This window comes from Pelobates fuscus, chromosome 4 (assembly GCF_036172605.1).
Source record: "Pelobates fuscus isolate aPelFus1 chromosome 4, aPelFus1.pri, whole genome shotgun sequence".
In the NCBI taxonomy this organism is placed as follows: domain Eukaryota; kingdom Metazoa; phylum Chordata; class Amphibia; order Anura; family Pelobatidae; genus Pelobates; species Pelobates fuscus.
The window spans coordinates 324,412,031-324,434,159 of NC_086320.1; the positions used below are offsets into that span (position 1 = coordinate 324,412,031).

Below are 22,129 nucleotides of genomic sequence, written 5' to 3' on the forward strand. Positions count from 1 at the left end.
AAATGCCCCACAGTTATCCATTACCTGGACTTCCTGACCATACCTGGATTACCTGGATTTCCTGACCATATAAAGTAACCTAGTACCTCCCAGTAGCCTCCAGTCAATAACACAACTATTTACACAATTAGGAGTTCCTATTTCACCTACTAAGACTGAAGGTCCAGATACTATCATCAACTTCTTGGGGGTGGTGCTGGACTCTGTGCACATGCAGGCTAGCCTCCCCAGGGATAAGATTGAGCGCATCCTGGCAGCCATCGACCTTTACCTAGGAGGAGGCTCATGTAATAGGAAGGAGTTGCAATCCTTGTTGGGTTCATTAAATTTCGCTACGAAAATTATTCCACAAGGTAGAGCATTCATTTCAAGGTTACTTAGCCTGTTTCCAATGTTGCAATCTGACGCATCGCGCATTACTTTAGACGTACATGCCACCGCTGACCTGCATATGTGGAGAGAGTTTTTGCTGAATTGGAACGGGAAAAGCATTTTTATCCCGGTTTGGTCAGAGAAGTCGGTATCAGTCTGGACAGATGCCGCAGCCACATCAGGATTTGCCGCAATTTGGGGCAATGAATGGATGTGGGGAGAATGGCCTGGGGAAATTGCTAAAATCCCCAGGTTTAAGGACACTTCAGCCTTATTTGAGCTCTATCCAATCTTAGCGGCAGCAGTTAAGTGGGGAGCAAGCTGGTCTGGGAATACGGTTCGTTGCTTCTCGGACTATATGGCAACATGCCATATTGTAAACAAGGGACGTTCCTCTTCCCTCACCATCATGCGTTTCATGAGGACTCTCACATGGCTTGCTGCAAAACACAGTTTTCTTTTAACTTGCGTTCATGTGCCTGGGGTTCTCAATGTTGCAGCTGATCACTTATCACAATCTCGGTTTCAGGAGTTCCGGGAGGCTCTTCAGTCACTATCAAATCTACTAGACACCTCACCATTCGAATTCCATACTAATCGTGTAATTAAAGCCGCCATCTATTTAGCATTTTACGGTTTTCTACGGCCCAGAGAGTTCACCACTACTAGCTATAACTCACCCATCTTCCTCACAAGGTCCGATCTGGTAAAGGTCCAAGATCACTATCTACTATCCCTGCACCATACCAAAACGGGCACCAAAGGTCAGACGGTCACTATTCCCTATTACCCCACTAGTAATACCTGGTGTCCGGTGGAAGTTTTCGACACTCTTCTTGTCTTTGGTCATATGGCTCCAACACAACCACTCCTGTCCTTACACGGTAATAAGCTCACTACGAGCCAATTCATGATGTATGTTAGGAGATTGTTAGTCCGGTTAGGACTGAACCCGGCCAGCTACTCTGGTCACTCTTTCAGAATAGGAGCCACCACTACCGCTTCTAAAAAGAATATCCCGGCTCACATCATTAAGATATTAGGACGTTGGAAATCCACGGCTTACACCAGATACATCCCTCAGCCCATACAAGAAGTACGTCTGGCTTTCAAAACTATGAATATGTAATGTGTTATGTTGGGTTGTAGGACGAATAAATGGTTCTCTTTTTGCCCTCTTTTATTTCAGGCCTACTTCCTCGTCAGTTCCGGCACACCACAACTGACATTTCCATTTCGTTGGTTTATGCCATGACCACAAATATATATATATATATATATATATATATATATATATATATATATATATATATATATAAAAAAACCAAATAATCTTGCACTCCACCTGATCCGTAGTCCAATGCCCGGTGCTTGTCAGCCAAAATACAACGGAAGATTCAAAGATAGCACTCCAGGGACTTGATAAAATGTAACTTTTATTTTACTCACTAAAACATCAAAGGTGTCAACGTTTCAGCTTGATCCCCTCAAGCTTTCGTCAGGACATGTCTCGTCATGTCCTGACGAAAGCTTGAGGGGATCAAGCTGAAACGTTGACACCTTTGATGTTTTAGTGAGTAAAATAAAAGTTACATTTTATCAAGTCCCTGGAGTGCTATCTTTGAATCTTCCGTTATATATATATATATATATATATATATATATCAGTTCCTGCAGTTTTATACATTGATACCTATACATACATATAAATAATTTATTGTTGGGTGATGGGTCCCTTGTCTATTAGAAATGGATTATTAAAAGGATATTAGATGGCCAATAATATCTCTTTCAAACATATGATTTTATACTATTTTAACCAACTATATTTAACATTTTTCTTTGTTCTCTTGCACAAATGTAATCCAGCAATATCTCTCTCTGTGCTGTTCAGTTGCCTGGAAACTTTTTTCTCCAAGGACATAACTGTATTAAAACAACACCCATCATTGTTTTGTTTTTCGAGAAATAAGTTAGAGCCTAATTATGTGTTTCTAAAAATAAAGATCCACTCTGTGGTATTAGTGCTCCCTAGCTGACCAAAGTCTTTATGCCTGGAACTAGCTATTACATGGCAGGGGGCAGACTACTTCCACTAACGCGCCTTGAAGGTTCATACTTTTAAAGAGAGCGATGAGATGAGAAAAGTCATGGTTCAGATAAGTGTGCCTCCTACCTGGTAATTTTATCATATAGTTAAGGGAGTTCATACTACGCTGGATGTCTCTTATAGGTTAAATGATTTAAACTTGCACAACACATCTATTCCATTCCTTTTAGAATTCCAATTTTGGCAACAAAGCAAAACAATGACATACATTAATAAAGGTGTCTATCGTCTATTTCTGACTCCATTATCTTTTGAATATTATATTGTAGTTTTTTTTTGTGTAAATTATAGTTTAATTTCAATTAAGCAAATTTGATAAAAAAAATTACACTTCTAAAGTATTTACATCATCATACACCGAATCCAAATACAAAGCGTCAACTAAATTCAGCAAGAAGTGACATGTTTTTAATAGCTTGCATTACGGGTAGCTATTTACTTTCGGAGGTATCAAACAAGATTTAGATCAAGAGAAATACAGCAGCCCCAGATCATAGCTTTGGTCTCTGAAAGGCAAGAGCATCATTGCAGGATGTAATAATGATATTTAAATTTAAATAGTGACACGTTGCAGGTAATACCATTTTATTTGTACAATGTGCAAAAGATCTTGCTAGAATGTAAAAATAAAATGTCAGGATCACAGCTTATATCGCTAACCTATTAGCATAAAAGATAAAAACTTCGAGTTTGTTCTCTGAACTAGATGTACATACAGCAATGTTCTCCTACTAAGCATGCACAGCGCCCAAAAATGAAATATCCATTGCAATACTGGGTTGATGAGCAAAAGCCCAGTTTACGGTATATATACGTACTTATAGCTCTGATCATTGACTAAGAGGCAATAATATTCACATTACACAAAACAAATCAGTGAGCCTTGAATATTTAAGCATAACGATTCTCTTATCAATCTGCAGTTAGTGTTATTTGTCTAAGTTAAATAAATAATAGTCAAACAATATAGATAGATTTTGCCATACAAACTTAAAGTGGTGTTACCTCGTATTTGCAGATTGCAGTTGCAAACACGTTAAATTAACATGTTATTTAACTTTCACAACAGGTAGGCAGGCACCTTCATTACACATCAATGGAAAATCAAAGGCATGTTTTGCTATAAAGAATTGTAAAACTTTTTTGGCCAATGGACGGGACTTTGATTTCTATTTGGTTACAAGAAGGGACTACAGTTGAAATAAAACATATATAATTAAAGCTAGGTGCGGTTTATAGGCTGGTGGAGAAATGGTAACATTATAGCTATAGAACTGGGAAACTAGGGTTTGAATCTTGGTCATACCACCTTATGATATATATCCACCTATACCTTATGATATATATCCACCTATACCTTATGATATATATCCACCTATACCTTATGATATATATCCACCTATACCTTATGATATATATCCACCTATACCTTATGATATATATCCACCTATACCTTATGATATATATCCACCTATACCTTATGATATATATCCACCTATACCTTATGATATATATCCACCTATACCTTATGATATATATCCACCTATACCTTATGATATATATCCACCTATACCTTATGATATATATCCACCTATACCTTATGATATATATCCACCTATGTCAGCTTGTTTCACCTCTAAATATCCTCTTTCCATAATTGTAAAGCGCGGCAAAATGTGTGGGCGCTATATAAATGTTAATAGCAATAAATATCGGTCCACAAGCCATTTTGTAGCATGTGACTTACACATAAACTGTTAAGTTCCACTATGCACCACACTAGGAAGTCTGTGGACATCCTGTGATTTTCCCACAGCACAATACTAACATACATTAATATTTCACAACTTTGTACATTTATCATGACTGCTTGCCGTAAAAAGATCTTCTATTAAAAAAAAACATATAAAATAAACCTAAACTAACTAACCTAGATACATTAACGACGGGTAATCAAACTCAACTAACTTTTAATTTTATTTATTTTTCAGAATATAGTTTATAAAAAGCATAGCGTATCTTCTCCCATCAGCAGATATAGTGTTAAATTGTTTCTATTCTTCATTCCATAATCCTAATCTTAAACCCAATGCTGTATATTTCACATTGCAACTCATACCTTCTAAGTGATACAAAAACAACCTTTTGTAATACAGCTGATCTCCTTAAGAGACCAAAGGGCATAAAATTAACTTCTTCCAAATCAAGCAACAATTTAAGGGTCTTTTAGGAATCACATAGTCTTTGTCTGACAGACAATCCAGCATTTCTTACCACAATCCCCTCAGTGTCTTGAATAAACCTCCTGCTGACAGATTGCAGAGCCTCCTGTGGCCATTCATGGAACCAGTCAATAGCAGTGCAGTTAACTATAGCTGGGAACTTCCGAGCTCGAACCCGCAGAGTGGAACCAACTGGAGAGAAGCACAATATAACCTGGGAGGGGGGACAGTTTAAAATGGTGCGTGAGGGCAGTAGGCCATGTTTGAAGTGTTAAAGAATAAAACCAAGCTCTATTTGTGGCTGTGGTCAAGTTAAACAAGTTCTGTACATAAAATAAAGAGCTGATTTACCATAAACCCCAGACTTCCAGTCCAAATTTTCTTAAAAAGGAGACTGGACATATTTAGCTTTAAGTAACTTAGATTTAAACAATATAATAATATCAGGCATGCAGTATACAGGGAGTAATTCATCAACTACTTGTCTTTTTAAAATAATAAAATGTATATATTAAGCTTTAACCCCCAAAGAGAATAAAAAAAAAAATCATAGTGCTCATTAAAGGGTTTATTCACTAAACTGTGGGTATTGTGAAGAATCGAGACAGGAATTTCAAATTTTAGGTGAAAAAGGAAATTGGAAAAGTCATGTGTCTTTTTTGAGTTGAGCGTTTTGGCTTAACATTTGTAATCCCCTTGTCAATTCTATACAATGCCCAGTTTGATGAATAAACTCATTTAACCAGATCTTTAACCAGATTGACAGCTGATTAATAGATTCTCATGTAAAGGCCTCAAATCAGAATGCAAAAGTTATAAAAAAATTATTTCTACATTATTTTTTACCAGGAATCTGCTTATAACAGTCAAGCAGCAATATTTTACCATTTACTTTACCTTTTTGTACTAAATAGGTTTTGTTACTAATGAACCTGCAAGTCAAGCACGGACTACTTGTTCTCTTTGAATCACTGTTATTTAGCCCGTGTTGCTTTGAAACCTGTCATACCATAGTGTTAATTGTCAGACCTATTGTATCGCTGACACAAACTAAAATGATATACCTTTGCGACTACATCTATTTTAATATTTTGTTTGTATGTGTTCTAGAATTTTTCTACCACTTATAAAATGATGTAGCAAATTGGACTCCTAACATCTGCTCCTTCCACTAGGCCACCAAGGATGACATTCCAAGAAAAGGTAGGTATATTGCACAAAAAGTTTGTCTTTGTTTTCTTTTTTTAATAGACTGTTTAAAATACAAAAGGACTGTAAATATAAAAAAGATAAAAACAGGGAGGATCAAGGCTCGAAGTCATAATACCATGGAACAGTCTAGGTTAGAACAGGAAAAGAGAAGTGGTTGCTCGTCCATAGTAACACTTGTGGCAGCAAGATTTTTTTTCTGGAGGGGAGGGTGGTAAGCCAAAATATTATGTTTAAAAAAAATGAGTGTCTCTTTAATTCTACAATAGGTTTCTGCAGGGCCCCTTCCCCATCATTGGCAGCTGTTTGGAGAAGCTTACTTGAGGGCATCTAGGCATATAAAAAAATGTTTCGTTTGAAATCTACCCTGTTTCAGCAGGTTTTGCACATGCCTCGTGTCTTTAAAAAGGAATTTAATGAATTTCCATTGAGTTGCCATTCAGCCAGCAGAGCCAGCGGCCCAAGAGGGGAAGCATGCTATTGTGGCTTCTCTATTCAGGGGCCATCATTGGCTGATAGCACCAGGGGGTGGGGTTAAGGAGAGAGGAGCAAGAATCCATCTTGGAAGTAACACAGAGAGATCACAGCTCTGCAACTTTTAGGCAATTATATTGTAAGTTCTCATAGATTCCCAGTTTAGTGAATAAATCCTGGATAATTTTTTGGTTAAGTTGTTTTGACCTAATACATGCAGTTCCATTGTTAAATCTCCACAACGCTCAGCTTAGTATATAAACCTTCATGTTTTACATTTGTAAAAAGTTATTTTCAGAATAGAACTCTTACTTTGAGCTGAAGTCGAACTCTTTCTAAAAAGAATTTCCAGCACCCTTCCTTGGAGTCATCTAACCCAAGTCCTCGGACTTCATTCCGAATTCCAGATACAATGGTATCAATTTCCTCTTCACTAAACAAATCAGGAACTTCTCCTACGATAACATAATTACAGGAATAGCACATTCATATTTCATTGTATTTATGCATTTCCATCAGTAGGCACAGAAGTGCTAAACATTTATTTTTAATTATACAGTTAAAAAGGCACTATAGTCACCAGAACAACTACAGCTTACTTGCCTCTTCAGAGAAAATGCAGTGTTTACATTGCTGCCTAGGAACACCTCTACTGGCAGTCACTCAGACAGCCACTAGAGGTGCTTCCTGGGTCAGTGCAGCACTGATGTTCAGCGTCTCCACACTCTGCATGGTGGTGCTGAACGTTCCTCATACATATGTATTTATTTAATGCATCTCTATGAGGAAATGCTAACTGGTGCAGTGTGGCGTTTTGCAGTGCATGTGCAATAGCATCCTAATGCTTTCCTATGGGATTGGCTGAGATTGTCAAATTTGATGATGTCAGCTAAGGCGGATCGGGGGCAGGAGAAGAAGACATGTGGCTGGAATAGAGTGCAGGTGGTTATGGAAAATAATGGAACTAGAAGAGGACATTAAAAGCAGAGGGCAGAGTAGAAAGACATAAGACAAGGATGAGACAGCAGGAAGACGTCAGATAGTAAGTAGCAATACAGGGACATGGGATAGCAGGGACCAGCATTACATTTTATAAAAGTGTGCTTTCACATACAATTTGGTCCAAGAATCTTGATCCCTAAGTACTTTAGGGAGTACATCTATTTTGATTTGTGATCAGCACAAATAGCTTGACTGTCTATCAGCCATCTTAGCGACATCCACAAAGCATAACATTCCAGATACACTTGGTTTCATGAAAGCTCTGGATGAACACAGATAATTAATAAATGGGAAAAATATTTCAAGAGATGTGTTGGTGTAATCACCTGATGCCAACAAGTCATTAATCAGAACAAGGAAGCGTTCATCTGGAACTTGGGCATCTGTCAGCAGAAACACAGTGGGCATGTTCTTGGCTCCTGTTCTGATGTACAAATTGGCCAGATCCACCTGTAAGGCAAAAAAACCCAACAATTTACTTTATTCTTGGTGAAAATGTTGATGGAGGTAAAAAACAAAAACAAAGGCACTTGGCTATTGTGTCTGCCTGTCTGTTGATTATTCATTGTTGATAGAGATTTCATGTGAATGGTTGCAGATGGAATTCTCGAGCATAATTCTACTACTGTGGACAAATCTTAATTATTTCCATGGTGAGTAGTCCGTATTGATAACTTTGCCCCAGGAATGCCCAGGCTACACAACCTCCAAAGTGTGCATGATTTTTGCCACTTCTAAAACATTGACACATATGTAAATATACTTTCAAGCCTAGAAATATCTAAATATCTACTTACTTTCAAATCTTGAATGCCATATCCATTTTTCAAAGTGATCTGAAATACATCAAGGGAGCCAATGTAGGCAGCCAATTTAGACAGACTTTGTTTGCCACTGCCCCCGACGCCAATCAGGAGGGCATAGCCACGAGGTGATTCTAAAATGCGGCTAATGCGACACCTAAGAACAAATGTAAATTCATAAATGAGCACACGCACCTTAAAAAAACATCCTTCCAGGTAAAGGTTTATTTAAGCTCTACAGCTTTAAAAGTGTTACATAATATCTATGTATATATGTATTCTTGGCTTATAAACATGCTGCCCTTCAGATCACAGTGTACAGGGCCAAAAAAATGCTCGTGCCTAATATTTCTCCATATGCCGAAATACGCAGAAATGATGTATACTAATACTAATCCGTCGAAATTACGTATTTTATGAAAGTGTTCTTTAAAACCTAGCTCCAACATTTCCTCGTTTGGCACAGTTCATTGGTCCAGATCAGCGGCTGCCTGCTAGTATAACAACTTCACTTTTTAGTTGTTGCTAACAAGCAAGAAAACTATAATTTTAATATGAATATCTCTGTTAAAAAAAAAGAATATATATATATATATATAAATGTATATACACTGGTTGCATTGAAGTTTACACTTCGTTAGGAACATTAAATTAAAGGCTTTATTAAATGCTTTCCAAATATATTAATACTAATGTACAAGTCAAGAAAGGGTAAATCTCGGATATTTATTAATCAATGCTTTCAATTTGGGATTAGTAAACATTACTTACACATGCTGCATTGCATCTTCAAACAAGACAAGGTTCATCTCTGCATTGAGTTCATTGTAGCTATCGAGAGCTTCCACGAGTGTTTTCTTTAGCGAGTCCCACCTATCTACAGGCAGGTATGAAGGAGCACCGACCCCATTAGAAAAATGACAGAATATGAGAGGCTGCCTCGACAAGACTTGGTCCTCAACGCCCTACAAATCAGTAGCAAGGGAACAAAAACCACAAGAAGGCGGATAGATTTATCCTGTCAGATTATTTATTGATTCTGTTGCAGCAAGAGACATATCGAAAAGAATGTCAGAACTCTTGTTAAAGCTGTCACTAAATGTTTTATTGTTGAACATGTAAATGTCCATTTGTGTATATACATGCTCTTTGGGTAACAAAGGTACACCTTCAAATTGCCTACGGTATGCATTCTAAGAGAATTATCAGCTTAAAGGACATATTATTAATATATATATATATATATATATATATATATATATACATATATATATACAACAATAAGAAAGCACGGCACTCCTCCTCTATTATACTATAGGTCAAAAAATGCCTAGGTGCAATCCCGCGTCCCAATATAAAATACTAAATAAAGGGAGCACTCTAGGTCTTCTCTTCAGTGAAAAAAAGGTATTTACTGTATCAAAATAGAATACATTACATGTGCAAACAAATCGACGTTTCGACCCTGCTGGGGTCTTTATCAAGATCATGATAAAGACCCCAGCAGGGTCGAAACGTCGATTTGTTTGCACATGTAATGTATTCTATTTTGATACAGTAAATACCTTTTTTTCACTGAAGAGAAGACCTAGAGTGCTCCCTTTATTTAGTATTTTATATATATATATATATATATATATATACATACATGCTAATGCCAGGCAGAAACAACTTAGTCTTTTATCCTTTGATACATTAGTGCAACTGAGCTGGAAAGGGGCAAAAGTGGTTTAGTCATTAAGTAAAATTCGAATGGACCATTCGAATGGACTCCGGCCCTCCAGATGTTGCTGAACTACAGCTCCCATGATTCTCAACCTATCTATCTAATTAATAGAATCATGGGAGTTGTAGTTCAGCAACATCTGGAGGGCCGGAGTTTGAGGAAGCCTGATTTGGAGTATAAAAGCAATGAATATTTTGGACAACATACCATCATGTTGTGTGTTCATTATGCCTCATGAGAAATATATTACTGGACTATCTGTTTTGCCACACACGCAGTGTAAACATGTTTTTGTTATTTAATGGCAGGATTAAATAAGATTTGGAAATGATTGTCCATGATGAAAATTGCGATGAAAAAAATAAAATTGCAATCAAGAAATTAAACTTTTTTCCTTACTTCAAAAAATCTCCGAGCAGTATCGTGCAGAATTCTTTTGAATAAATCAGAATCCTTATCCTCCACCAATTTGTCTCCATAAACACGAGAAGACTCATGTAGCCATAAGGACACAAGGTCATTTGGTTGTTTCAGGCAATCTGGGGTAGCAAACAAAATGCCCTAGAAAGAATTTTTGAAGGGTCAACAGAATTTATTGTTATGTGTGTTTTCTGAATGTATGCACTTTTACAGAAAAATATACTAAAGGGGTACTTTGCTAGCACATACAATTAAGAGAAAACATCAACATAATTTATAGATTGCTTTACAGAGATAGTTATTATTACCTGTACATTTACGGAAATGTAATATTATTATTTATGTGTATAACCTCTGCATTGGCAGGTACAACCAAAAAAGGAAAAATATTTTAATACTATGCTTACTGTTATTTGTAAGCAATATGTTGGCATATTTTGGGGAATGCAGATTCCCAAAATGCCAATAGAATGCCAACATTATGACAGTATTTGGCTGGAGAGCTCCTGGTGAAGATTTAGTGTTTTTCTGAGTTAAATAGATGGTCCAAGTGTAACTAAGGAGCACACAAGTGTTTCCCACTAAGTGAAGAACATTGCTGGGATGAAGGGGAAGGTACAAACTATATAAAATAGGGGAAAACAACAGTTAAAATAAGACAGAGAAATAGAGGGGGGATATAAAAAAAGGGAGGCAACATTGTGAAAATAGAGTACAAATAGCAGGTCACATACCTGAAATATATTGGTGATATCCCTTAAATTAAAAATATAATGAAACTTTATCGCAGTGGGAAGGAAATTCTGTACCATCTTCTGGTTAAGCCACATTGCTGCCTGGATCACGGCTGTGCCAGTTCTAAGGATGGAAGGGCTGAATGCATGCTGATGGAAGTGAAAACTCAGGATCTTGCTAAAAATGGTTTCCAGGGCATCATTTATGGGAAAATTAACAGCAAACACTGTAAAATGTCTCTGGACATAAAACAAAAATAGAAATACATTCATGAATCAAAGATTGGTGAATTAACTGTGACATGTCCCATTTCTATGCACTCACAATATCTAGTACATAGCAACAATAATGACATTATGGGATCGATGGCTATGCACAAAACTAAATCATGCTCCAAGTCATCGTGTCCATGTCTCCATCCCTCCGACCACTGTCAAATTACCCATATCCACAATACAAATGACCATAAAAATATTCCTTCCTCAACCCAAAGCTTAAATGTTCATGTCCACATCCCCCTTACTATCTAACTATAATTCCTATGTACATAGATTCCCCTATCATCCTTCATCCAAATTACCATATCCAAACTCCCTATCCTAGTCCATATCCCTTTCTCTCCTACCCTGTCTACTCTCAGCCAAACTGTGAAAACTGAAAGAGTTTGTTTGACAAAATAGTACGGTATATTGTAGATCTTCCTTAGTAACATATAACCTACAAGCATAAAGTACAAATACAGTTTTATGAATGTTCTAGAGCAGGGGTGGGGAACCTTCGGCTCTCCAGATGTTTTGGACTACACCTACCATGATGCTTTGCCAGCATTATGTGTGTAAGAGCATTATGGGGGATGTAGTCCACAACATCTTGAGAGCCGAAGGTTGCCTATCCCTGTTCTAGAGCAATATGTTGTTTAATATAATATATTCTGCTCTATAGAAGTGATGTAAATACTTCACCCTCATTCTATTGTTGGACTATTGTTGGCAGCTGGTAAATTATGGAGTAAAATAATCAAACACTTAAAAAAAAAATGGCTTTGAAGAAAAAGTGTAAGCTTCCTAACTGTAGACTAGAAATCTATAAATTACTTTCTTCAAGTGATGTCATATTCATTTTTAATTACCTGTAATCGTGGATTAATAGTGAAACTTCCCGAAGTTGGATTCATACAAGCCACGTACTGACAGTTTTTTACTTCTTTTAAAGTCATTTTTTGCCTTTCGTACCTGGGGGACAATGAAATCTAATGACGTTTCCAAATCAGCAATGTGGCAAATAAGACAATAATGGAATTGTGTCAGCTGAGTCCACCTTACTATTATTAAAGGACCACTCGTTTTCCTGGCACTAGAGTGCCCTGAAGGTGCCCCCACCCTCAGGGACCCCCTCCCGCCCGGCTCTGGAAAGGGGAAAAGGGTTAAAACTTACCTTTTTCCAGCGCTGGGCGGGGAGCTCTCCTCCTCCTCTCCGCCTCCGTTCCTCCCCGTCGGCTGAATGCGCACGCACGGCAAGAGCTGCGCGCGCATTCAGCCGGTCGCATAGGAAAGCATTCATAATGCTTTCCTATGGACGCTTGCGTGCTCTCACTGTGATTTTCACAGTGAGAATCACGCAAGCGCCTCTAGCGGCTGTCAGTGAGACAGCCACTAGAGGAAAAAGGGGAAGGCTTAACTAATTGATAAACATGTTTATAAAAAAATTAGTTAACCCTAGCTGGACCTGGCACCCATACCACTTCATTAAGCTGAAGTGGTCTGGGTGCCTAGAGTGGCCCTTTAACTTTATCTTTCAGATAAAAATGAAAGAATGCTATTGTTCTTTAGAGCAGTGTTCCCCAACTCAGTCCTCATGGACCACCAACAGTCCAGGATTTATGTGTATCGCTGTTTTATTCCAATGGAGATACTGACAAAACCTGGACTGTTGGTGGTCCATGAGGAATAGGTTAGGGAACACTTTGCTTTAGAGTATGGGGAAACAGTATGGGGAAACAGAAATTAAGTATTGCCATGTTTCAAGGAATAATAACATTATTTTGCCATTATGACCAATAGCCCCCAATTATGACTGATTATCTATTATCTGGAATATTGGGTTAGGCCTTTCTTACGAGTACATCATGTGGTTTTGCCAGGATAGGCTTCTTAACCATACTATATCCAATATACCTAATTGTAATCTTATTCCAAAGTATACTCTGACTCTACTTATTCCACACAATGCTTGCTAATCTCAGAGGTGTTGCAAGGTTCCAGAAACATCTTGGGATGGTGCCTAAAGTTAACCTTGATTACCCTACTCTAATAGAGAGGTGGAGACGTGTTATGACATATCTCGCATTTTTATGTTATGTCCCCTACTGTCTACCCATGAATTGCATGCTGCAATTCATGGGTAGACAATTTATACCTAATAAATATATAAAACAAAACACTAATATCCTCAGGCCTCCTCTACCAACTGTAGGGCTTCAGCCCCCAAAGCACTCCAAGCAACACCTACGACTAACCTCAAGTGAGCCCTAAACCCTATGAAAACATCCCTGCTACTCCTTAATCTAAACTTTACCTTTACCCTAATACACCAGTTTCTCTAACCCTAACTACAAATACACTAATCACTAGGTACTCCCAAAGTCTATAATCATAGCTTATCAGACAGATGTGTATGTGCCTGACCCTAAATGGTAAGCGTTTCATCCCACAATGTGTTGCAATGGTCATCTTGAAGAAGGATGAATAAAAAGAGTAGACTATGTATGTATGTAGAGTTCTATGGTATGTATTCAATATACAGTAAGTGGTTGTACAGTGACAATTAGTTGAATAGTTTAGAGTATAATATAGCCCAACTCACTGTTTATTCAACACCCACTTCAATTCAGCAATGCACAAACAGTGTGGTTGAGAAAAATGTAAACATTTGTAGGACACCTTTGTAATAACAGCTGTTGACAGTCAAAACATGTTTAGTGAAATGAACTGTGATATATTTTCTAGTAGCATTAATTTATGAAAAATATACCAGACAATTTTTACCAGTGTCCGTAATCAATATGTTGTTGAATCAATGCGTGGGGCTGGACTGTTCCATACTTATCAACTTCAGGCATATTCATGTCATCAATGAAATACACAAGCTTTTTATTCCCTAATGGACCATAGTTACGCCCGGCCTTCTTCTCTAGAGACTTTTCAAGGATTCCTGGAATTGAAAAGAAATGTGTTGTGAAATATTCACCTCCTATTACCTAGTCATGTAGTCACACAGGGTGCTTTAATTACTGTAAAAAATCTGTCAGGACAAGAGAACTATAATGACTGCAAACCTTTGCTAAGATGGTTTTATTAGATCTTGTAGACTTGTGCATGGCGGAAAAATTTGTTTTGGACAAATCACTGCCGAAAATAAAACAAATATTAGGATGGCTGAATTGTGCCCCTATGGCAGATAGGCTGATTTCTGTTAATGAAAAAAGATTCTGGGAAATTCATCAGAAGAACCAAAAGGCACGAAAATGGGCTAATCCATGTACTGCAAAATATATACATAATATAAATCCTATTTATATATTTTAAACTACACTGATAAGCAATTTTTTTCTGCTATTTGGTCCACAGATCAGAAAAAATAACCAGCAAAGGGACACAAAGAAGGAGGAGTAGAAATATCTGTGCTTTTATATGTGATATAATTATTAAATATAGAATACATAAAGAAAAAATTATGACTGCTCCTCCTTTTTTGCATCTCAATTCTCACTTGACCTGTGAAAAAATAAAAATCAACATTTAATGGCTGTCCTTTTGCCATCATTCATCGTTTATCCCATCAATCTTCTCTTTTTTTGGTGCCGTGGGTAGAATTCAGAATCTCAAATAAGTACATGCTTGTCATTGTACGTTTCATTTGTTTTGTGTCGAATTCGGGAAATCGAATGGTCACCCAAATGTCATAAATTTGGACAAATTACAGCTTGTAATTTAAAGAATCTCAAAGTCTAATATCTGGGTTATAAAAATGTGAGTGTTTTCGATTCTTGGAATTAAATACGTTGCTGTTCATTTCTTACAGCAGCTTGTTAATGTTTTTTATTTTGATTTATTTATATTACAATTTTTTTTATATATTTTATTTTTTATTATGATTTAATTTTGTTCTTACTTGTCTTCTACCAAATAACATCTGCACCTCTCTGTTTCACAAAGTAAATTCTACAATGTAAATTTGAATACAGTTGTTTATCTCTGTTTTAAAACAGAACTTTGTATTGTGCTACAGAATTGGTAGGTGTTACATGTGTACATTTTAATAATAATAAAATTACCCAGTAAAATAATGGGTCCACTATTTTTATTACACATCCCCCATTTACCTTGTTCTTATCAGTGCAGTCAGAGTCTCTACCTTTTACCACCAGTAGATGGCAATCTTTGCTAGGCCGCATAATAACGGATACAAGACTAATTATTGCTATAAATTTCTACCACTGGCCCTTTACACACATTAATATAGGTGTGTACTTGCAACATCTGGATTTGGCTCACATTATCGGTTAGGCTTTCCACCAGACTACAGTAATTCTTTCAGATTAGTCATCCATAGTCTTCTGTGCGAATATAAATTCCACCTCAATATCAGGGAGCTTATGTACTAATCCGTGAGTATTAGTGAGCAGACACATGGACTGCAACATTTACACCAAAACAGCTGAGCTGGAACAAAAAAATCTTCCACTTTGCTGTTTTAGAGAATATTTTCCAGCTATCTGATTGTCACCCAGATGTAGCACATCCACACAACATACTATTTAGTTAATAGATGAATACGTTATCTTCTCTGACAGGTTGATCACTAAAGTGTGAGTTCTGTGGCCGTAAAAAGTGAATTCACATTTTAGTCCAAAGTTAAGCAATGTTTTCTCTTCAGCTTCAAATCTGAACCTTTTGATTTCCAAACAAATCACACATTAAGGGTTTATCGCTAAACATGGGAAGTTAGTGAAGTGATATCAGAACTGCAAAATGTAAGATAAAATACCTGATCTCCAACACAGGTATGGTCAAAGCTTGGCTAGTTTAGCTTGAATTTTTGGCAATTAGGTTTTTATTTTGCTACAATTCAGAGTTAAAAGGACCACTATAGGCACCCAGACCACTTCAGCTTAATGAAGTGGTCTGGGTGCCAGGTCCATCTAGGATTAACCCTTTCTGCTGTAAACATAGCAGTTTCAGAGAAACTGCTATGTTTACCTATGAGTTAATCCAGCCTCTAGTGGCTGTCTCCTTGACAGCCGCTAGAGGCGCTTCCGCGCTTCTCACTGTGATTTTCACAGTGAGAAGACGCCAGCGTCCATAGGAAAGCATTGAGTAATGCTTTCCTATGGACTGACTGAATGCGCATGCGCATTCAGCCGATGACGGCGAAAAGGAGGAGGAGATTTCCCCGCGCCGAGGGAGCCCGGCAGGGGAAAACAGGTAAGATTTAACCCCTTCCACCTCCTAGAACCCGGCGGGAGGGGGACCCTAAGGGTGGGGGGGACCTAGAGACCCTATAGTGCCAGTAAAACGAGTATGTTTTCCTGGCAATATAGTGGTCCTTTAATGAATAAACCAATGTAGTGACTAACCCTGATTTGAAATATATATGTTCCCAAACCTTTCTTTCTTTGTTGAATAATCTTTACGTGATTGGTAGCCATGTGACACTTACTTTGCAGGGCAGCTGATGTAGTGTAATAGTTAAATGGCACTTTGGATACCATATAGCTATCAGAAAGGTAAGACAGTCTGTCATTCAGTAACACAGTCTTTCCCACTCCTGCGTTACCCACAAGCATTACTGGTTTGGCTCTTTGTATTAGAAGATCCATAAAAAACCCAAGGCAAGTTGTTTCAGACGTATGAACGAAAGCTGCCTGCAGGTGTACATAGTAAGACAAAAAAAATAAAAAATACAAGATTAATTAATCAGTAAACAGCTTTTATGTCATTGTGGCTTGATGTGCATATTTATTTATTTATTCTACAATTTAATAGACCAAAGGAAATCTGGAGAGATCATTATATAAGATTATGCTAAGAAAAGAGATCCAAAAAGTTTAGCAAAACATTTATTGTCTTTTTATTAATGTTAACTATTCTGTTCTGTATATATAATAAGATGAAAACTGATTTGTTTTGTAAGTGAGTGTTATCTTTGTTGGTTGGCCACTGAGGGCTTACGTTTGACATGTCTTTGAAAACGAAGATCTAAATATAGAAATATTTCTGAAAAATATACCGAATTCTTACATGCAGTGAATCTCCCATTTATAAATCCTAATTATTATTTCAAAGTAACGAGGAAAAGAAAAAGATCACATGACAGGTAATTGTACAGAATTTCCTTAAACAACATAATTTCCCCTTAATATATCTCAAACAGCTTTCAAACAACTAACAGGTTATTCACTAACGTGAGAATTTGTAAAGTGAATCCGAAGTGAATTTCAAATGTCGAACAGGAAGCATAGCTGGCTTAGAGAAATATTCCAATACAGCTATTTTGATTTAAATTTGAAATTCACTTTGAATTCTCACTTTAGTAAATAACTCAGTCAAGCTACCTTCTTATATTTGTAGCCAGCGAGCGATAACACAGAATATATTGTGCTTTAGCTTTTTAGGCAATTAACCAAGAGATTCAGCTTTTCTAACCTGTAAAGGGGTGTCTGAATCCATTTTAAATTCAAGAATTTTTTCGCTCCATGGAATGAACCTCCGGGTTTTGTTATCCAGATAATAATCAAAAATACTTCCCTGAGCGGGGAATTTCACCGTTTTCATCTCCTTTATCCACCATCGATTAAAGTCTGCTCTGTAATCGGTCAGCTAAAGGAGATGTAACAATTGTAAAGTTCTAAATATTGTCATTATATAAATACTCATATTAATATTAACTACTAACATTTTCTAGTTATGACTAACTTTAGTCATTATATATTTTTTCTGCTCAGCAATTATTAGACTGTATCCTTTAAGATTTTTTTTTTATAGAAGTTAAAGATAAATTAAACATGTACAATGTTAAAATGGAAATAAGGAAATAAAGCACAAATAAAAAGCATAACATTTTTATATTTCCATTTTAACTTAACCAGCCCCTGATTGTATTCAAGAATTATTACTTTATTCTTGATTATCAAAAAGAACATAAAAAAACATAAAATAAGCAGAGGGTTAAACAATTGCCCAAGACAAGGAGAAAGAGGAGGTTAATGAAGGATAATTGCAGGTTCGAGAAGTACAAAGAAAATTCTTGCCATTTCATATGCCACCAACAGGACCACTTCACTCTGTAATGATCTTTGCAATAAATATACCTTGTAGTACAGATAAATTAACATTGTTTTTTAAAACCTTGAATTAGGGACTAGGCAACAATAATAGGCCATGTTTACATTCCATAAAATGTTTAATATTCTTTATCAAACTGGTATATCATACCTGATCTCTGTGTAGTGCCCCACCAAATGCCCAGATACACGCAAACACAAAGTATAACTCGTAGAGTTCTCTGGAAGAGTCTGGTGGTACATTCTCAGGAATAAGGAGGCAGTCGAGAAGAGAACAAAGGGTCTGCAGTAGACGGAGAGAATTGTAATGCTGAGTTATTGCTCTGGAAACGTACATTTTTTTTGTTAAATAACGTATGATAACAAAATTAAAAAAAACACAAAAATGAAACCCATTTACAAGGGATGATGCCCCTACTTTTACCCTTTGTGTCACTATACCCCATTCCCTCTAGAATGTAAGCTCATTGAGCAGAGCCCTCCACCTCTCTGTTCCTGTACGTCCAATTGTCTGGTTAAAATTACATGTCTGTTAGTCCACCCAATGTACAGCGCTACGGAATGTGATGGCGCAATATAAATAATAAATTAATAAAATAATAATAATATCCCGACAAATATAAAATACTATTTGAACCCAGATGTGAGGTAACACTTGTTTTTCTCATAAAATTAAAATAAAATATATTATTTATGATTATTGTAAAAAGTAAATACAAGTAAGTATATACATATAAAATCAATGGGCTACACTCCCTGTTACAGCTGCCTCATCCCAGGGCCCTATTTAGCCTTGTACTTCAGAGAGCCCCAGATGGATTTTTTTCCCCAAGTAAGTGGGTTAATCTCACAAGAGCAGACACTAGGCTGTTTGAGTAGGACTAGCCAAGAATGGTGTACATTGTCGTTGTGGCAGGCTTATGCAATGTATGATCATATAATGTAACTGAATCCTCATTATTTTTGCCAAGATTAGGTGTTTTTTTTTTTTAAACTAAAAAAAACAATAAAATCTGTGAACTTTAAAGTCGCTGTTTAGTGGATGAGTGAGTGCGCTGGATCTTGTGTAATATATATAAATATAAAACTCTTTAAGTGCATCTCATGGAACACTCTCGATTTGCCATTCATGGTTGGAAGCATTATACGCCTGTTAGGGAATCTGTGATTGACTTCAGTGTCAGCAGACTTTCCCTGAAAGGCTTTTCAAGGCATTTACTACTCTATCTGCTCTATCTGTGAAGTGGTATTTTCTCACATCACCCGCAGTCCTTCACCAGTCCACAAAAATGTAAAATAATAGATCCAATTGTCTACTATAACTCGATTAGTGATTAGTGCTACATAGTTCAAGATGGCTCTAAATCTGAGTAGCAATTCTGTGCACAACTCCTATATTTGTACAGAAATATTTTATTTCCACTTTATTTTAATTTACCAGAGCTAACCAAATCCTCAAAACATATGAAAACACAAAAATATTTAACTGACAATACATACACACACATTGCAGTTCAGCGACACAATAATGTGCTTTTGTTACCTGTACCATACTGTTCTCAGTAACAGGGGTGATGGTTTTAACAGTGCCAAGCTTGAACTGGTCCAGACAGGATGGTACATACTTGTCAAAAAGAATAGTCAAGTTAGCCTTTTCCGTCTGGTTCACTCTAGTCTCTATCCAGCTGGCCACATACCTGACATAAAGAAAAACAATTATTAAAATCGTAATATCCTGAGCCTCTGCGGCTTAATATATGTATGTATTTTTTTAACCTACATTCACACACAAATTGATTACAGCGGTGCTTTAACCTTTATCATGGATACTGGCCTTCAACTAGTGAACATATTTCTGAATAGACAAAATGCAATCCTTAAGCAATGACCACAGCAACATCCTAAAGTAAGGAGGGGTAGGCAACCTTTGGCACTTCACATCTCCTCTAATGCTATTACAGCCAATATGTAGCATTTGGAGTTTGTAAAATGGGTGGGAATCTGCATCTTCAATTCAGAGTTCTAAATAGATTGTTTTGGTGTTGGTGCTAGTCTCTACAACATGTATTTCACTGAGTAAATGTGAGTAGCTGATATTTCAACAATGTCACTAGACCATGAACCCAAATGTATTTCATTCAGACTTTGGCAGTGCTGCTTAAAGGGACACTCCAGGCACCCAGACCACTTCTGCTCATTGGAGTGGTCTGGGTGCCAACTCCCACTACTCCTAACCCTGCAAGTGTAATTATTGCAGTTTTTTATAAACTGCAATAATTACCTTTCAGGGTTAACTCCACCTCTAGTGGCTGTCTACTAGACAGCCACTAGAGGTAACTTCCTGAATTCTAGCAAGGATTTTCCTTGCTAGAGCGTCGTTGGACGTCCTCACGCTGTGTGAGGACCTAAAGCGTCGCTCATTTCCCCATAGGAAAGCATTGAAAATCTTTTTCAATGCTTTCCTATGGGGAGCGCTAATGCGCATGCGCGGCATTGCCGCGCATGCGCTTTAGGTCTCCTCGGGTGGTGGGCGGGATCAGTCTCGCCCACAGGCCGACGGACGAGGAGGGAGGAGCGGCGCGGAGGAGGAGACAGCGACGAGGGACATCGGGTTTTCACCCCTTCAGTAACCGGGGATTGGGGGGTGGGAGGGAGAGGTGACCTCCAATGCCAGGAAAACGGATTGTTTTCCTGGCACTGGAGTTTCCCTTTAAGTGGCCCACAGGACCGTGGGTTAGGAATTGTAGATGAAGGGTAAGATTGTAACAGAAGTGTCAATCATGAGATCGCTGAGGAAGGTCTGATAAGTCATAGTGTATATAGTGTGGAACGCTATGGTGGGAGTCCATTGTGGCAGGTTGATTCTCTTTGTCCTTCTCACAAGATGTGGCATGATAAGATAGTAGGAAGTGCAAAAGGTCACTGGATGCTTAATAGAAAAACCCATATGCTACTGGACATACACTGTTGTGTTAACAAACGCTATAATGCAAATTTTGAATTTCTATTTTTCTTAATTGCTATATTATTGTTTTTTACTGTACTTACGGGTTCCAACCAAGATCTTGGGGATTAACATAGAGAATTCCAGCTCTTGATACTGTGGCAGGTGTGGCAGTTTTTAAATGGTGAATCTCAAAGACCAGTCGCATAGTAGGTTTTAGTGGTATTCTTTCATTGCTGGCGAGTGTCAGGACCTCGAGTTAAATTTACAAAAATTATGTAAACGCTTAGTAACATCTTTTTATATATTTATATATTATATTATGTATGAATACATATACACTATATTGTCTACATATATTTAAAGTCCTGTATTGTTTAAAAAATAAGAAAGAAATGCACTCCTCAACATTGATCATAAGGTGTAACCAAGCCAAATATGGCACACCCTCCACACAATGGTGGAAAAACAAGAAGCAACGACTCGACTTCTAACAAGGGTCTTTGTCACGACCTTGATTAGAGCTCAAATTGCTGATTGGTTGTTACACTATGTTCCATTACATCTGCATATTGAGTAACTATGCTTGTTTTCTATATTTAAAGTCCTAACTGTAATTTTACATGTATTTTCCATTTTTCATTAAGGATTTTCGTTTCCACTATCTTGCGAGAGATGGATATTCAGCAATAAGTTTTCATGTAGCTGCAATTCATGGTAATATTGAGGCAATTCTAGCTAGTATCTTCTTTAGACACTATGTGTACTGC

At 37.2% G+C, this 22,129-nt stretch overlaps 1 protein-coding gene across 1 annotated transcript in view; it reads right to left on the reverse strand.

The window, feature by feature from the left end:
• Window positions 1–22,129, reverse strand: part of DNAH11 (dynein axonemal heavy chain 11) — a 217,288-nt gene that overhangs the window by 79,817 nt on the left and 115,342 nt on the right. The window contains exons 42-55 of the mRNA XM_063450883.1: window positions 21,464–21,612; window positions 19,959–20,112; window positions 18,567–18,698; window positions 17,778–17,951; window positions 16,792–16,996; window positions 14,118–14,283; window positions 12,203–12,305; window positions 11,073–11,312; window positions 10,318–10,479; window positions 8,964–9,157; window positions 8,187–8,349; window positions 7,716–7,839; window positions 6,700–6,842; window positions 4,757–4,918 (exon numbers count right to left, since the gene is read on the reverse strand). Of these exons, the coding sequence (XP_063306953.1) occupies window positions 4,757–4,918; window positions 6,700–6,842; window positions 7,716–7,839; window positions 8,187–8,349; window positions 8,964–9,157; window positions 10,318–10,479; window positions 11,073–11,312; window positions 12,203–12,305; window positions 14,118–14,283; window positions 16,792–16,996; window positions 17,778–17,951; window positions 18,567–18,698; window positions 19,959–20,112; window positions 21,464–21,612 (2,271 nt within the window). The remainder of the gene's footprint in view (window positions 1–4,756; window positions 4,919–6,699; window positions 6,843–7,715; window positions 7,840–8,186; window positions 8,350–8,963; window positions 9,158–10,317; window positions 10,480–11,072; window positions 11,313–12,202; window positions 12,306–14,117; window positions 14,284–16,791; window positions 16,997–17,777; window positions 17,952–18,566; window positions 18,699–19,958; window positions 20,113–21,463; window positions 21,613–22,129) is intronic.